Genomic DNA, 20,000 nt, shown 5'->3' on the forward strand with positions numbered 1-20,000 from the left:
GCATGTCTAGCCCACCTAATAAAAACGGAAAGTCGAAAATGTCCAACATGTGCCAGACCATTCTTAGCTAGTTCAGAGACACAGCTACCTACAGATTTCACAATTTATAAGAAACTTTCAAATACTAATAATGAAAACGTTAATGTTCAATTAGCATCTCTGAATTCCATATCATCTATGGAACAAGAAAGCAATGAGATTACAATTCCCCAATCACCAGGTTACTCAATGGCTGAAAATGTTCAATCAGATTTGAAATTGAATTCCAGTTTGGTCTCTCCCAAGCCATTCAAACACCAGTTACCACTGATTAGCTCGATGTCAAATATTAATAGAAGCCTTAAAAGCACGAGCGACTTTGGAACAATGGATGTAGTTGATCTACCTCGGCAGGTAATGCCTGCTAATACAATAACCAAAGACGATATCCAGTCAATACCTCCACCATCAGCTGTCTTTAGACCACTGACTACCCCTAATATGCCTTCAACACCATCTTTATCTACATTTAAACCACAAGAAACACGACAGTTGTCAAAAAATAAAATAGCTCAGTATCTGCCAGCTAAAGTAGATACACTTCCTACATTACACGAAATGCCAGAAACCTCTGCTGTAACCTCAACTCCTGTGGCCAAATTAAGATCCATCCAACAAATAAGAATGGATTTACATAACAATAAGTACGGGTTCCCTAAGGATATTCCAAAACCCGTAAAGAGATCATCGCTCTCAACGGAATCTCTTATAGAGTCAAAGAATACAAAGAGTCAACCATTCAACAAATCATCTGCCCGTGAAATTTTACAATCAGAACCTACTTTTGAGAATAAGTCGACGGAGATTTCATTAGAAGAAAACTATGGCGACACAGATAAGCCCTATCACGCAATACGATTAATGACAGCAAAAACAAGGGATCCAAGCGATAAAGTTAAACATCCTTACAATTGCAGTCCTACGAAATTCAACCCCAATAGTGATTTAAAACTTGCAGTCTCCAACTCTCCAGATAACAGAATAACTAAACTAAAGCCTGTGATGTCTCTCGAAGAAGAAAATACGAAAGAATCATCAAAATTAAATCAGGAACAAGGAAACTCAGAAAAGCACAGAGATTACAAAAGTGGATCACCATCGTTAATAAAAGGAACTGACACCGCAGCAAGGGTAGAGGGTAATAATACAGCGACATGGAGGCCAATGACAACTAATTCACCAACAGACATGAAACCTTTAAGCAAAAAGCATGAATCCTTACAAAAATCAGCCACAGACCAAAAGATTAACAATAGAGTTCTCAAGAGACAAGCACCCCTTCCAGATGAAAACAAAATAAATCGTTTACAGTCTAGCTCACAATCAATAAAATGTGAAGAAAAACCAGTAAATATGCCTGGTGGTTCACATAGGCTTCACTCCAAAGGGTCATCAAAACGAAAAGCACCTAGTCCTTTCCCCGTTAAAGGTGATCTGCAAGTAAGAAGCTCTACACCAGATAACAGATCATCAGAAATTACTCTAAAAGCGCAATCATTTGTTGCTCCAGAAGGTGTAATTAAATCAGCCACTAAGCAAAAAGCACCAATTCCTAAACCATTAAAATTGAAAGACGAAAAGGAACTGCCTCATACCATAGAGTCATCTCTTCAAAGTCAAGTAACAGAATATTCATCAAACTTGGGTGATGTTAAACAACTTGACCAAGGTAATGTAAACAAAAATCAAACAAAATATGAACAGCGACCGCCTACACCTCCTTCACCTCCGAATATACCAGACGAAAGTAATAGAAGGCCAATATCAATAAATGAAATAGAGTCAAGCTCAGTAGTGAATAACTCCTGTACTCCTGTCAATCAAGAGAAACCATTAACACAGCTTGTAAATGATACTAGAATAGAATTTGACACGGGTAGTGTTGAAGAACGCAATTATCTAACAATTGAATCTGAAGAGAAACTAGAAAATAAGACAGGAATGGAAAAGATTTGTGAGAAAGGAAGGTATGAAAATCTACACCATTCAGCTCTGAGTAAAGACAGCTCTGAATCTACTAAACCTTCCAGCTTAACTTCTCCTTTACGGGAGAAGATGAAGTTAACAGACCTTATCGAGTCACCACGTCCTTTATACATAGCCTAAATTTATTCAGGGGAGCTTCAAATAGGAAGTGTATCCAGCAAAGTGGAGGGATCTTATGAAGGCTCACAGAGAGGGGAATCCAACGTAAATATGCATGAAGACTTAATAGGAGAACATCCCAAGAGAGAGAATTCAGTGCATAATGATTGGATTAAAAAGCTTATGAAGTCTACAGCTTCTGACACGAAAGGACAATTACATAGCGGAGATGAAAATCCCGGAATGGTCGAGAAATCTGTAATGGCGCACAGTGAAGAGGAAATTTTCATGAATATTGAAATTTCAGATACAAAATCGACCAAAACTCCTGATGACATTAAGAAAGAAACTCCAGATTCGAAGGAGAATCCTCCACAATTACAGAATTTCAAATCTAAAGGAAGGTATAAATCTCCATATTTGGCAGAGAGAGATTCATTATCATTAAAGGACCAAAGGACTCTGGTGGCAACATCCAAAGACAATATTATTCACTCACATATCAATGAAAATCAGTCAATCACAAAGGAAGATAATCACAATGAAACGACCAAGTGTAGCAAGCTAGCTTACTCAAAGGAACCTGTTTTGGAGGGGATGATGATGAATTCACATTTAAAACCTTTAAAAGAAGAATACAAAGTATATAAAGAAAACACTAAAAAGGATAAAAGTAAAATTCCAAAAAAGAATTCAAACTCCTACATTTCTACAGAGGATGATTCAGACACAGTTGAGGAGCATTCTCAACATGTTACAAAGAAACATGCAAATGTCTTTTTATCAAAAGTTATTCAAAAGCAGCAAACAGATCTTTCATCGGAAGAGAGCTTACCTGACACCAAAAATGAACAAGAATCATTCAATAATATTAAAGAAAACAAAACTCATAATACTAGAAGATCCAAAGAAACACAAGGTAAAACACAAAACGACACTTCAACTCATAAGTATTCTTATGGAAATGAATCCTGTATTCCCCTCATTAAATATCAGCAAAGCCCAGTGAGAGATCACTCTAAGGGTAAAAGGAACGAAGAGGAAGAAGAGGTATCAAGTAAAGAAACTGTATCCAAATATATATATCACAATGAGTCATGCATTCCTCTTATCAAATATGAACCAGTACGGAAGGCTGGTATTCCTCAAAAAAGATTGGTAAACAATTATCCAATAAACAATAAACAACCATGTGAAAAAACAGAGAGACATTCCTACAGAAACTGTGATAAAAAGCATGGAACCGATTCATTAAAAAAGATTTCATCCAAGCAGCACAAAGGAAGCTTATCTTCATATTACAAAGACGAAAATAATTCAGTTTTAGAATACTCTGAAGAAATATACATTACAAATCCTACAGGGGAAACAGAGTCTAGTGATGATACAACTGGAAGCGAAAGTGAAGGCATAAAAATATATGAAAGGAAAAGAGAAGGGGCAGAAGGAAATGAAAGATTTCATCCAAAACAAAAAGAAGAGACACAAGCTTCTAAAATAATGAAGTCATTTAACTACAAAAATGATATAAAGGGCTTTAAAGGTCACAGAACAAAAAGTCAAGTGGGAAAAGCCAAAACAAAAAGTAGAAACAACAGTGATGATAGTTACAAGAGTGATATTGATAGGAAACCTCATAAGAAAGACATTGTCTCATGGAAATGTCATAAGCCTGCTAAAGAAATAGATATAAGTACATTATTAGATAGTGACAGTATTACTCACAGTGACTCAGAAGTATCTTCTGCCAAATATTGTGCACATAGGAATAGAATTTGCAGGTCAAAATCAAATGATGAATTCCATAACTTGAATAAAGACTCTAAAATTGGAAACAGAGGCACAAGAGTGACAAAAGCTAAATCTTCTCTGTCAAGAGATAGAAAGGATAGTGGTGATAATAGGAGTTCCTATAGTGGTGTGCACAGGCACAAAACAATGCCTACAGTATCCAAGTCATCTCAGTGTGATGAGTCAGAATCAAGTAATATTGATATCAAGCTAGAAAGAGCTCGCCAAAGAATAAGAGCTGCTAGGACTAGTGAAGGTATCAGAGAAGGCCCTAAATCATCTATGAGAGAGAAAACTTCGAAAAAACACAGAAATCGTAAGGCAAAGTACAACCAATACTCCAGTGAAGACTCGACAGCAAGCAGTGTTCCAAAGTTAAAAAAGGATATGAGCGATGTGAAAAGGTTGAGGAAACAGGACCAAAGAATGGTTGATATTTCAGTGATTCCTTACAACTATGATGAAAGACTGCCTCAGAGATTCCATATTAACAAGAAAAGTTCCAGTTCCACAAAATATAATAACCAGAGTAGTAATGAGGAGATAAAGTCAAGTAAAACCTTGAAAAAAATGAAAGGAATGGACAAGAAATCCACGTATTCATTCTCTGATGATGACAGCCACAGTACCAGCACCAGCACTTTAAGGCTAACTACTTTAACTATAAATAATGACTTGGATCGCTTAATGCCAGAATCTAGAAGAGATACCATTGGCTCAGAGAGTCAGTACCCAAAATTATCCAGTTATAGATCTTTGGATGATGTTAAATCTACTAGTGAAGACTTCCCTGATGATATCTATGAAGCATTTCCATCTCACACTGAAAACAGGAAAACGAGAGAGATGTCATCATCAACGTTCAGCTCCAGAACAGGCCAATGGGATGAAAGTGACCACGACCAAACAAATGGTTTTATTTTGAGAAGACCTTTAACACTGACTGACTCACAATTTACTCCTAGCTTCAACTACAGACCATCATCTCAACTTCATTCAGCAAACCTTTCTTTGATTAATCCAGAGAGTGAAAAACCTGAGAATGAAATCGCGTTGGGCAAGCACAAATCAGCACCTCAAACATCTAAAACCAACGAAATTGTAAAAGCAGGTATTGGGCAATGCAAAACACATGGCGCTTTACTTGATCTGTATTGCAAAACATGTGAAGAGTGGATTTGCAACGAATGTCTGGACCTAGTCCATAGGCAGCCGCCGGTAGGAAGCTGTGTTTCGATACCAGCACATGAAGCCGTGGACCACATAAAGAACTCTCATACGGAGTTCTTTGGCAAGAAGGTGGCCACGCTGGACCACTTCAAGAGCGACCTCGAGAAATTACTTGAGAGCTGTGACAAAGGCATCAAGGAGCACGAGACGAGCGTGGCGCAGCTATCATCCAGAGTGCTGAGTGAAGAAATGATCATCCAAGGGATAGAGAACATGAAGGCATTGGTGATGCAGAAGTGGAAACAAATCGACCAATGGGAGGACGTGCTGGTAACGAACGCTCGCCGTATTGACCAATCGTCTTCAACTCAGGAGATGGAGGAAGCAGTTCAGAAGAACAGTAGTGCTATTTTAGTAAACGTCATGAGAGGGACCGCGTCTGAGGATGTTCGAAAGGCTGAAACAAGTACATCTCAAATATGGTGAATAAGATGTCGGTGAAAAACGACCAGCAATTTCTCAAAAACTAAGCGCTCTAAACAAGTTCAGTTTCATCTTGACACAAAGTAACCTACTATACTATTTCCTTTAACTTAGCTTTCTTGTAATTGAAAAAGTATATTATTAACTTGAGGAAGTAGCCTCCAACGGAATAAAACGTGATTGTATTTACATCTTGATTATTTCTAAAGGTAATCTTAATGGCAATATAATGTTTATGAACACACACATACACACACAAACATATATATATATATATATATATATATATATATATATATATATATATACAAACATAAATACATATGATATATATATATAATATACAAACATGCATACATATGATATATATATAGGCCTGTATATGTGTATATAAGTATATTTAATATATATATATATATATATATATATATATATATATATATATATATATATATATATATATTATATGTATATGAAATAATATGTTTTACTTTAGTTTTATCTTCAAATTGAAATTTATAAAGACTTGAAAGACAAAATGTATAAAAAAGAGAAAATTATACTAAAACTTGCAGAAAATTAACCGAGGACAGACTAGAAAACAATTATAGGAATAAAGTACATGAATATATTATAACACTTCTAATTTGGAATTTAAACCTAACCTGAAGCTCAATTTTTAAAGCATCACATTTCAAATGATAGAGATGAATTAAATAAATTGTTGTTTCTAACAATAGATAAACGGAAACTGTTTCTGAATTGTATGAGTGATATTTAACCTTATAATTGTATGTCAAAGTCGACGGTTTTATTGTTTATGTCTAATTCACTTAATTCATTGTAAGAATAATGTTCATTGAAGTTTATTGTATTAATTAAAGTACCTTTCCCAGTCCATCTGGTCAACTGTATACATGTATGTGAGAGAGAGAGAGAGAGAGAGAGAGAGAGAGAGAGAGAGAGAGAGAGAGAGAGAGAGAGAGAGAGAGCGAGCATTTCTAGACTGAAAAGGTAAATTTAAAGGGAAACATGTACATAAGCATACAGTTAAGGAAGAAAACTGACCATATGGATAAATACGTGAGTTTAAGGTCGTGGTGGCCTATTAGAAACGTTCTTGGCTCACAATCTGTTGGACGGGAGTTCGAGATCTGCATAAACTCCCTAGCTTTTGGTAGTGTCTACAACCGTACCCTACTTGTGAGCTAGAGACGGGATGTTTGGGGGGTCTATAAGTCTACCTGCAGAGTTATCAGCAACCATTGCCTGGCCCTACTTGGTCTTAGCTTGATGGAGAGGGGGTTAGATGCTGATCATATGGATATATGGTCAGTCTCTAGTGCACTATCCACTCCCTTATTTCTCCCATTCATTGCTGACCTTTAAGGTGTATATAGTGTTACTAGAAAAATGAATCTAACACTGCAAAAACTAATTGGTTTTGCATAATAAAAAAGAGAACACTTTTAAAGATTTTTCAGCTTGGTTCTGTTACATACAATAAGGGTAGCATATAAATAGTACAAATATGAAAAATAAGCTAATTGGAAAGTGAAAGATAAAAGAAAACAAACAAACTAGTATCATTCTATTTCCAAAATAAAAAGGGTGATGCCCTTTACAAAGGCCATGTCCAATTTACTTTCCAGGTCAAAAAGCATAGAGTCTACATTCGAAAAGAAAAAAAAAAAACCGGTAACCAAATTACTTGAATTTTCATAGCTTTAACAGTATATATATATATATATATATATATATATATGTATATATATATATATATATATATATATATATATATATATATATATATATATAAGCTTCATGGCTATTTATTCATGGGACAAAGGGAATCTGATATCTAATATTTTTTGTGGCTCAACCTTTGAAATCATGAAATTCACGTATATCAACAAAACTATCTGTACATATTTACTTATGTACCCACATGCGCATATATATATATATATATATATATATATATATATATATAAACATATACATATATATATATATATATATATACATATATATATATATATATATATATATATATATATATATATATATATAATTTCAGAGAGGGAATGCTATGGCCATGTCCAGTCAGAACTCTCTTTGCCTATACTGAGTTATTCTCAGCTATGCAATGAAAGAGGATACTATTAGCAACCACAATCCAATATTCTAAGTAACATAAAAAGTTCGACACGTTGCTGATGGGCAATCCTTACAGTTATGCCAGGAGATTTAGGAAAGTTTCATACCTATGGGAGTTATCCAATATTCAGCATTTCTAGTATGATATTGGCAGTAATTAACGTACAGTCTTTTTGTGAAATCACTTAATTTTTCAGGGAAATCTCTCTCTCTCTCTCTCTCTCTCTCTCTCTCTCTCTCTCTCTCTCTCTCTCTCTCTCTCTCTCTCTCTCTCTCTCTCTCTCTCTCTCTGTGTGTGTGTGTCTAAACGTATTACTCCAAAAAGGTGTTTTCCAAATATTACTTTGAAACACTAATCTAGTCCCTAACTACCTTTGAGCCTTAATATGAGGCTGCTAATTAGTTTTGAAATCACTTTAGCCTTTGTCTGCTGTTCATATTTCTGTCTCAATACTTTCGTTGCTATAAAAAAAGACTTTCAATCTATCTTCGTGGAAAGAACTAATGCTATTAGTTCTTTTCACGAATATCTTTGCCTTAAACAGTATAAGTTTAACGCTAGTTCTTTGCCGATTTATCTAATAATTTGTCACTTCATATATGAATTTATTTTGCTGAAGATTTCTGTAAATTATGGATTTATAGACTTTTTCAATATAAATTTACGTTATTTTCTAATAATAAGATTGACGTTGATGTTGATAATAATAATAATAATAATAATAATAAGAAGAAGAAGAAGAAGAAGAAGAAGAAGAAGAAGAAGAAGAAGAAGAAGAAGAAGAAGAAGAAGAAGAAGAAGAAGAAGAAGAAGAAGAAGAAGAATTGAATTTTCGACTACCTATAAACAAATATCGAGACGAGGTCGTGTTCTACTTACATTTCATTGAACGAATTTCGATTCACTGCATATGAAAAGGACGTGAGATTAATTATAACCCATATCCTTTTAATAAAAAAAATATTTTGATTGATATGAAAGCCCTGCGCCAAAATTCGCATTTAGTACGATTGCACACAATTCCTTTGTCATGAAATAATTGAGCTATCTCTGGAAAATCTATTGCAAGGAGCAGCAGAAACGCCTTTGTTAATTTTTTTTTTTTTTACCAATGCTCGTTGGGAGATCTTGTTCCGGCTCTTGGACCAATGCCCTTTGGAAGATGTGGTTCAAGCGTTTGCACCAATAAAATACCTTTTGGCAGATTTGACCTAAATGCCCTTTGGAAGATGTGGTTCAATCGTTTGTACCAATATAATACCCTTTGGCAGATTTTACCTAAATACCCTTTGAAAGATGTGGTTCAAGCATTTGCACCAATACAATACCCTTTGGCAGATTTTACCTAACTGCCCTTTGGAAGATGTGGTTTAATCGTTTGCACCTCAACAATACCCTTTGGCAGATTCTACCTAAATGCCTTTTGGAATATGTGGTTCAAGGGTTTGCACCAATACAATACCCTTTGGCAGATATTACCTAAATGCCCTTAAAAATATGTGGTTCAGGCGACAGCACCAATACCCTTTGGCAGATCTGGTTCCGAGTCTTACACCAATGCCCTTTGGCGTATGTGGTTCTGGCGTTTTCACTATTGTATTTTAGTAAATGTGGTTCAGGCTATTGCACCAATGGTGTTTGAAGCATTTGCACTAACGGGCTTCAGCAGACCTGGTTCATGTACTTGGATCAGCATCCTTTGGCAGATATGGTTCAGGTATTTTATAATAAATCTCAATCAGTCTTAAACATCATAACAGATGAATAATGATTTCAAATAAATTTCACATAAATTTTATGTGAGTCATGGATATCAGCTAACTCTTACTGGTCCCTATATACCTCAATGAAGATTCATCAGGAGAAATAGCGATTTTTATTGAGTTATTTCCATCACGAAATTTACTTTTGTCATAAGAAAAGTCCTTAATAGGCCTAATTACAAAAAATGAAAAATGATCCTAATATGCGTCATTATTAGTACCAGATATCTTGAATGGGGATCACTATTAATAGTTGCAATTAAAAAGAATCATTAACTTATATCAGAACCAAAGGATACTACCACAAGATTTTGACTGGCCAGACAGCACTTAACTGGATCTTTCCTTCTGGTTATGAATTATTTTCTTTTGCATACACATACACCGATTATTCTGGCCTATTCTTTACACATTCTCCTCTGTCCTCATACATCTGCCAACACTGAGATTACCAAACAATTCTTCTTCGCTCCAGGTGTTAACTACTGCGCTACAATTGTTCAGTACCTACTTTCCTCTTGGTAAGGGTAGAAGAGACTCTTTAGCTATGATAAGCAGCTCTTCTGGGAGGGTACTCCAAAATCAAACAATTATTCTCTAGTCTTAGGTAGTGCCATAACCTCTGTACCACAGTCTTCCACTGTCTTGTGGTACAATGATAAAAAAAAAACCCGTAATTTTAATCGGAAATTCTCCGTAAAAATATACTGTTCTCAGCCGTGTTTCAGTAAAATACAGGCGACCGTAATTTTCACCCTACTATGTTATTATCTTTTACGGGTTGGTGACCGTAATATCACTCCTTTACGTCAATATATCCGTTTTCAAAACAGTAAATGCCGGACAGAATTTATTCCAGGATTTTTACTGTATTTTTACGGCAAATTTTTAACCATGTAGAGTTCTCAATTAGGCACACTATTTTAACTTATTTCTCTTCCTCTTGTTATTATGTTTCTTTAATTTTCTAGTTTATAAATAAAAAAAAATATTGTAATGTTGTTACTGTTCTTGAAATACTTTAATTGTTCATTATTTTTCTTGCAATTTATTTATTTCCTTATTTCCTTTCTCATTAGACTATTTCTCCTGTTGGAGCCCATGGGCGTATAGCATACTGCGTTTCCAACTAGGGGTGTAGCTTAGAAAGTAATAATAATAATAATAATAATAATAATAATAATAATAATAATAATATTACTAATAATAATAATAATAAGAATAATAATCATTAATATTATAATAGATATATAAGAACTAGAACTATTCATAAAAAAAAATTAACGAATGTAAGAAAATTCTAAAACTTTTTAATGCTCACTCTTAGACTCTGACACTTCTGAGCTTCCCGTTCGACTAATAAACGAAAACTCCGATGTTTTTGACGAATCCCTCGTTACTATGTGCGCTTCAGTGTCCTTACCTGTAATCAATTATCATCACTCCACACCAAAGAAGAGCTTCAAAGTCATCACTAATTAAGAGCGTTCTGGAAATTGGCAAGCCACGTTGTGGAAAACAGGGAAATTCAACACAAAAAGATGGTATTACAAAATACCGACTACAAAGAGACGTAAAATATTAAAAGGGAGATTTAGAGGGTCAAATTGAAATTACGAGTGATGTAGATAATTTCGGAAATGATTGGCTATTATGCAAATATACAATTTGCAATATTGCAAGGGAAATAAAAGAGGTTAATGGCCATGGTGAAATTACTGAAGCATGAATAAAGGCGTGAAATTATATTAACAAATATTGAAGTGTTTAATACATACGACTACATCATTAATATAATTTCAAGGAAAAGAAGAAAATACAAAATTAAAGGATATGAAAAATAAAAAAGGAAAAAATATTGGTAAAACATAATAATGAAATAATCAAACTAGACACACAAATAGAAAGTAATGATTATAAAATCATAATTATAATATATTGTATATTCTGGCGCAAATACAAGGATGAAGTGGAATTACTTGTCCGTAAAAGCTATATTAAATATGGATAACCTCAAATATTCATACCCTCTCACACAAATTTATATATATATATATATATATATATATATATATATATATATATATGTATGCATTTGTATATATATATATATATATATATATATATATATATATATATATATATATATATATAAATATATATATACTGTATATATAAAGACAACAAATGCAGCCGATTCTAGTCCATGTAAATTCATGTCTGGGGTTTGGGCAGTTTGCATCATTCCATAGTCACGCTGGCCAGTGCAGATTGGTGATGGTGGGATACTTTCGTCAGATCACTCACTGCAAACCAACCTAGTATGGGTGGCTCTGACTAGTACAGCTTTGCTGATCACGGCGGTACGCAAACCCTTTCACCAAGTTAAGGTATCCCCACTCAGAAAGGATATTATTATTATTATTATTATTATTATTATTATTAATAATAATAATAATAATTGCTAAGCTACAACCCTAGTTGGAAAAGCAGGATGCTATAGCAGTGAGGAAAGGAAACATGAAAAATAAAACATTTTAAGAACAGTAACATTACATAAACTATAAAAACTTTAACTAAACAAGAGGAAAAGAAATAAGATAGAATAGTGTGCCCGAGGGTACCTTCAAGCAAGAGAACTCTAGCCCAAGATATAATATATATATATATATATATATATATATATATATATACATACATCATTTATATACATACATATATATATATATATATATATATATATATATATATATATATATATATACACGATAAAGAAACAATAATCAAAAAGAGAAAGGATATAAATACACACTGATTACACTCCCTGTAAAACAGATTAATGAGAGCAGAATCGATGGCTCCCTGGCAGAACAAAAGCGACATGTTCAAGTGTAGAAGTAAAAATGCATTAATGAGCGTTTTCACTTTTTCTGATTGACACGGACATTTTTTTTTTTCATCTTTAAAACTGCTGAGTCAAGAGACGAATGCAGTGGTTTAGGAAATTGAGAAACTGTAGAAAAAAAAAGAAGAAATAAGAAGAAATCACGTCCCCAAATATGGATAATTAATCAATCATATGTCACAAGAAATGGTAGAAAAAAAAGTAAAAACACTGAAGGACAATTATGCGTACAACAGAAATTAAAGCAAAGGCGGAAACAAATACAATGAAGTAAATAAAATGTTCTGAAAATAAAAAAAAAACCGAAAAAGAAAACACAAAAATAATTTGATTAAAAGAAATGAAAACCAAAAGTTAAAATTATTTCCAAAATTACAAACAGTTAAAATATAAACAGATTAAATATTAAGACAATTTTAAACCCTTAATAAAGAATGAAAAACCTCAGATATTATTTAATATGAGCTAAATATAAATGTATGAATAAATGAAAAAGACTGCTTAATAAAAAGAACTAGAGATAAATAAACAAGTGAATGGATAGACAATTGTGAAATACAAATGTACGAAAAAATGAGAAAATTGCTTAATAAAAAAACTAGAGGTAAATATAAACAAGCGAACATATAAGAAATCGTAATAGCCTTTCAATCCCATCCTCAAAACCGAAAAACTAGGATTAAACAATTAATCAAATAGAAAAAACTAGATTATATTTGACGTGAGCAAGATACGAATGTACAAAAAATTAGAGAATTATCTAATAAAATTAAAATGGATATGAACAAGCGAATGGATATATATATATATATATATATATATATATATATATATATATATATATATATATATATATATATATATATATATATATATATATATAAAGTGATACCCTCTCAACCACAAACTTCAAAACCAAGAGTAAAAATATGAAAAAATAGGATTAAACAATTTATCAAAAAGGAGAAACTAGACAATATTTGACGTGGGGAAAATACGAATGTACGAAAAATGAAAAAATTACTTGATAAAAAACTAAAGATTATAAAGAAGCGAATAGATTTCTAGAAAATCGTGATACCCTTTCAATCTCAAACTTCAAAAAACAAGAGACTTACTGAGCGAATGTTCTTCAGCCTCGATGATCTCCCTGACGACGGCTCTCTCCTGAGGGTCTTCGGTCCGCCCCTCGATGTCCCTGAGAATGAGCGGGACCTTCATGATGTGTTGCACGGGGGCTACCAGAAGGTCAGTCAGTTGCAGTTTCTTGCATCGGGGGTCACGGTTGCACCACTGCAAAGGAAAGACAAAGGTGAAAATGAGAGGGGGGTGAATGTGGTTCGTTGAGACAGGCGTACTTTCTTATGGCTTCTCAAATTTATTTTATTGATAAGGAAGTTGTTTATTTTGGTCTGAAATGCGATAATATGAAGCTAGTTTTACGATTTATTATGATTTAGTTTTGTCTTGCCAGGATTGAATCCGGTTGGGAAGCAGACGCAGGTTTGAGAGTTAATCTCAACAAAGAACACAACAGTTTTAGGGGCGGTCGCCCCACCCCCAAGGTAAGAATACAGTTCCTAGATTGGGTTAGGTGAAGAACCTTAGGGTATGTAGTTTATTTCCCTTTTAAACTGTGGGTTTTCTCTCATAATTTTTGGAATTATACGTCGTCTGTCCCAACGGAGTACAAAGAGTCTAATTGATTGATTGATTTGAGGTTTTCTGGCATCTTGATATCTAAGGTCATTGACAAAGGGTATAAACGGAGGTACTTAACTATCTTATAATGATCATTAATGACCATCTTTGTTCTAAAAGATGAATTGGTTATCTTCAAGAAGGGATATACCACTTAGTATTTGTTTTAGTGTATACTATATGTTACAGGGCATATGTGAATGATTACATATCACACTTACATATGAATATATAAAAAAACATGTTTAAAAAGCTTCTCTCTCTCTCTCTCTCTCTCTCTCTCTCTCTCTCTCTCTCTCTCTCTCTCTCTCTCTCTCTCTGTATATATATATACACACACACATATATATATATATATATATACACACACATATATATATATATATATATATATATATGTATATATATATATATATATATATATATATATATATATATATATAAAAGATAGAAATATATATTTAACCGAACTTTAATAAAATAAAACATGTCCCGTTGGAAGATAAAAGAAACAGATTTCCTAGAAACCGTAAAAGCGAGAACAACGTAGCATTTCCGAAAGCTTTACAACACGATGGACTTTTTACGACAGATATAGTCTGCATCTGACATACTCCCCTCAACCGTATACGCAGTGGACTAGACGCTACACTGAATAAAAATTGAATACTGGATACATATAAACACAAATACATACATATATATGTAGATACATGTAAACATATATATGTACACATGGTGCAAAGACTGCTGGATGGCCGGGGAATTGGTGGAGGAAGCCCCCAGGCGGTTTTTTTTTTTTTTTTTTTTTTTTTTTTTGCGAATAATCCCGAGAAGGAAAATATTACTAATTCCATCATAACAATGTATTGCTTCATTCTCTCGAACAATGCATTTTTCGGATATGGATTAATACAATATCAATAAATATATAAAATATATATACATGTATGCACATAAAGTAATATATATTATATATATATTATATATATATATATATATATATACTGTATATATATATATATATATATATATATATATATATATATATATATATATATATATATATATATATAATGTATGCACGCGGGTGTGTAGAATTCACGACAACTGACACGTGATGATCATAAAATTTGTATTATAGCTACGAAAGGTAAAATGAAAACACTTGATCGGAGTCTGTATTTTTGTCTCGTAAATGACATCATCGACCTCACAATGAAATGGAAATGCAGACATCAAAATCATACCGAAAAGGGAATATCTAATTACTGGTTAAAACAGACTATGACTTGGATTTACATGATGATCTTCGGTACGGGTAATAAAAAAAGAATTCAACCATATTTGTTTGGGTAAAGTGATTGATATAGAATCTATGACCAGATTTCAAGTCAATGGACAACCAACGCCTTATTAACAAAGTCCTTAGAAACAGATATATATATTTTGGTTCTAACAAAAATGCTTTTTGATGTTTGGCTGACATAAAGTAAATTAAGTTTTAACATTAAATACCCTACAACACATAATTGTATTTTTCCAGAGCTGTTCTTAATCAACAGATTTTTTTCAATGTGCAACTATAATTAAACACTACATTATATCTATTTTCTTTAGAAGAGGTATGATATTAAATATATTCAATATATAAACATCATATGGATGTCTTTTTATTCTCAATTCGAGTCCGATGATGTCATTTAAAAAACAAAAATACTGACTCCAAGCAATTGTTTTCATTTTTCTTTTCATAATTTTAATGTGTACATATATATATATATATATATATATATATATATATATATATATATATATATATATATATATATATATACATATATATATAGATAGATAGATATATTTATATATATATATATATATATATATATATAAATTAAACTAGAAAAGTTGCGGGTATAGACTGTCAGAGAAAAACAATAAATAGACGATGATGTTATAAAGAAAAAGTAAAACTCGGTTGTCGAATGTTTCACATCTCAAAAACGCGTTTTAAAACAGTATTCTAGAAAAAAAATATCGGATGAATCTTCAAGTATTTCAGATACAATTTCATCTTTTAAAACTTGTGCGAGAGCATAGGTAACTATGTATTACTGTGAGCTAAATTTTTGCATAACTCGTATAAAAGTTAGCAATTTAACTTACTTAAATGGTTTATTGTAATATTTTTTTCTTTAGTATTAATGAATGCATTAAAGGGCCTGATGAAGTTAATGATAGCGACATGACAAAAGGAAAATTTCATAGAACTTCCATTAAATTGGAAAAGTGAGATTAATGTAAAGACTAACTTGTAAGCGTGTGTTTGATAAAGTCGGTCTGCATTGTAAAGTAAATTGAATGATATACTGTACATCCCACTGTAGCCATTAATTCATAATAAATCCATTACCCGATTTACATTAAATCCACTAAATGGGGAAAAATGAATTGCTTTTGTACATATCTATTTTTGAAAGTCTTCTTGAATGAATTATGTTTCAAATTGATAGATCAATTTGTTTGTATAAGACGAGTTTCTATTGTTTTTAATTTCCGTTGTTTAAGTCTCAAAATATATTATAATAGAAAATTACCACAAGAAATAAAACACGGTGATATTCATCCCTTGATTCCCACGCCACAGGAAATGAGAAACGAATATCAAAAGAACATTCTAATGATGCAACATTAAAATAAGAATTATACGACTTTTCTTGGCTGGAATTTCTCAAGTAAATTGTTACATTACAGAATTTACCTGCTTTAGATTACTAATACTTCCTTCGAGAACTAAATATTCTGTATTGTAAAGGATATATATATATATATATATATATATATATATATATATATATATATATATATATATATATATATATATATATATATGTGTGTGTGTGTGTGTGTGCGTGTGTGTGTATACTATATATACAGTACATATATTATTATTATTATTATTATTATTATTATTATCTGCTAAGCTACAACCCTAGTTGGAAAAGCCAGATGCTATAAGCCCAGGGGCCCCAACAGGGAAAATAGCCCAGTGAGGAAAGGAAACAAGGAAAAACAATATATCTTAAGAACAATGACATTTAAATATTTTCTATATAAACTATAACTTTAACAAAACAAAAGGAAGAGAAACGAGATGGAATAGTGTGGCCCAATGTAGCCTCAAGCAAGAGAACTCTAACCCAAGACAGTGGAAGACCATTTACTATATATACATATATATATACTAGTATACATGGCCTGTCAAAATTTTTTAAATATTTGGATAGATATGCAAAAACACGCACTGCACTCATCAGGGTATGTCTACTACTCCCCCCCATACCTAAGGGTCGGGGAGAGTTGGCGTGACCGAAAAGATATACAATATACAGTATATATATATATATATATATATATATATATATATATATATATATATATATGTATATATATACACATATACATATATATACATGAAATATGTACATATATATACTATATATATGTATATATATATATATATATATATATATATATATATATATATATTATATATATTTATACCGTATATATGTAGCCAAACACTTGTTTTTTATTATATTGAGGACATATATAAAACTAACTATATAAGAAAGCTCTTCGTGTCTCGGGCATTAGCAAGAAAATTATCATTATGTATGAGATACATGAAATTACTTATTCAAAGAAATTAATATTCAAAAAAACAAGAAAAGTTAAAGCAAAGAAGTGATAAATTTCATGATTTTATTCTTGGTATAGAAATAAAGACGTTGATACTTCAAAAGTTTCAAATTCTCTAACAGTTTATGAAAACTATCAACTTCTTTTGTTATCTATATAATAAAATATTATTAATCCACCAAAAAGTGATAAATCAGATCATTGAATTTAAGAAAAATATGAAGAATATAATCATTACTCATTACATACATTACTCTGAAAGACTTGTTTAGGTAAGGAGCAGCAGGTGATTTATATATATATATATATATATATATATATATATATATATATATATATATGTGTGTGTGTGTATATATATATATGTGTGTGTATATATATATATATATATATATATATATATATATATATATATATATATGTATATATACATACACATATATATATATATGTATATATACATACACATATATATATACAGTATATATATATATATATATATATATATATATATATATATATATGATACAAAGGAAATTGAAACTTTACACAAAATAATGCTAAAAGTTGATTCGATACTGAAAATACTAATAAGGAAACTAGTATTCAAATATAAGAATCACACGTTATCATTACCTCAAGTTGAAGTACTTGTTCTACGAACATAACTGAATAACCAAAAGAAAGGTAAAAACCATATATTTACTTTAAACGCAAAATAAATGTTTTAGTTAAACGTGTCGCTGTTGAAAAAAAAAAAAAAAAAAAAAAAAAAAAAAAAAAAGCTGTAAACTTAGTTGGTTTTTATTTGATTGAAAGAAGTGAAATATACTTTCAGCTCTTTAAGCCGACAAAAGGAATTTGTTTCATGGATGTCGTCTAAAACAAGCAGTTTGCAGATCTCCGCCACGGCTGCTCTTATTTTTCGAAACCAGCTTGCCTTTCCCAGAATCAATTTAGACATTCGGCGTATTTGAAGTCTGTGTGATAACCATGTGCGAACTTGGGGTTAAGGTTACGGTTTATTCGGTCGACCTTTTGCTCGACCTTGACCTTTGACCTATGACTTTCAATATTGAATCACTTCCACCTCTCACCATAACAATTACTACATGAAAGTTTCACTACTCTATGAGTAAATTTGGTGCCAGGAAGTAGTTGAAAAACAAACAAACAAACAAACGGAGGTAATTAAAAGAGAAGAAAACTTACATGAGTAAGAACAAATGTAAGCAAGAATATAATTCCAAAGATTGGATGTAGAGGGAAAGAAAGCCACAAAAATCACTAACGAAATTACATCAATGTAATTTGCTCTATTGTTTCGTGAAGACAAAGTTTATTCATCCAGATAAGGATGAATAATAAAATGAAAAATAACAATGTATTGATTGATATATTTTCATGCCGTATTTCAGAAGAAAAATTTATATTATTTTGACAATATTCTGTCATAGTTTTGAAATATATTTAATTAAGCCAATTTGAAAAAGCCTAACATAAAGAAAATATAAACAATGAGAAATGTTTCAATATATTCTATGGATATGTATACGAGATATGAATAATGGAATAATTAAATATCTATAATTTAACTAATAATACACGTCAACGAAAAAGGTTACATATATATTAGATTCGGAGGATAAAATATTTTCAGAATACTTTAATATTTTATCTTTGGAGCATCTATGATATATGAAATGTTCGAAAATTTAAAATTGAACGTATATATAATTCTGGCAATTTTAAAAAGCATCACATAGATAAAAACGTTGCAATTTTAATTTCATGATTCGAGGAACCACGATTTCAGAATTGTCTAAACGACTCAAAATAGGAATACATAAATACACAAATAATTAAAGGAAAATCATATACCATAAAATCGATAAGGAGGATAAATTATAAATAATAATAATAATAATAATAAGTCTTTTAATTTCAATAGCTACTCATTCATTTATGTTTTAATCAAATAAATTGCCTAATTAAATTCTCTCTCGTTAAAAATTGGCACGACTGGCCATGGGAGAATTTATTGATTTCCGATTGTCATGCGGCAATTGGCATTCACCATATTTTGCTCAGGTACATAAAGTACGTACATCATGTTTTTCTATCTGTGATAATAGATAAATGATGGCTACCATACGAGAAAATCCTGCTTACATGTAAAATAATAATAATAATAAAA

At 31.6% G+C, this 20,000-nt stretch overlaps 2 protein-coding genes across 2 annotated transcripts in view; one reads left to right on the forward strand and one right to left on the reverse strand.

Annotated features, from left to right (window-relative positions):
• LOC137625055 (serine-rich adhesin for platelets-like) overlaps positions 1–5,830 on the forward strand; it is a 7,002-nt gene extending 1,172 nt beyond the window's left edge. Inside the window, 1 exon segment of the mRNA XM_068355991.1 lies at positions 1–5,830. This exon segment is cut by the window's left edge and continues 109 nt beyond it. Within this exon segment, the coding sequence (XP_068212092.1) occupies positions 1–5,571 (5,571 nt within the window). The 3' untranslated portion in view covers positions 5,572–5,830.
• Positions 1–20,000, reverse strand: part of LOC137616580 (pleckstrin homology domain-containing family G member 7-like) — a 723,306-nt gene that overhangs the window by 23,479 nt on the left and 679,827 nt on the right. The window contains exon 12 of the mRNA XM_068346464.1: positions 13,516–13,690. Coding sequence (XP_068202565.1) covers positions 13,516–13,690 — 175 coding nt within the window. The remainder of the gene's footprint in view (positions 1–13,515; positions 13,691–20,000) is intronic.

The sequence above is a fragment of the Palaemon carinicauda genome, chromosome 2 (genome assembly GCF_036898095.1).
Source record: "Palaemon carinicauda isolate YSFRI2023 chromosome 2, ASM3689809v2, whole genome shotgun sequence".
Classification (NCBI taxonomy): domain Eukaryota; kingdom Metazoa; phylum Arthropoda; class Malacostraca; order Decapoda; family Palaemonidae; genus Palaemon; species Palaemon carinicauda.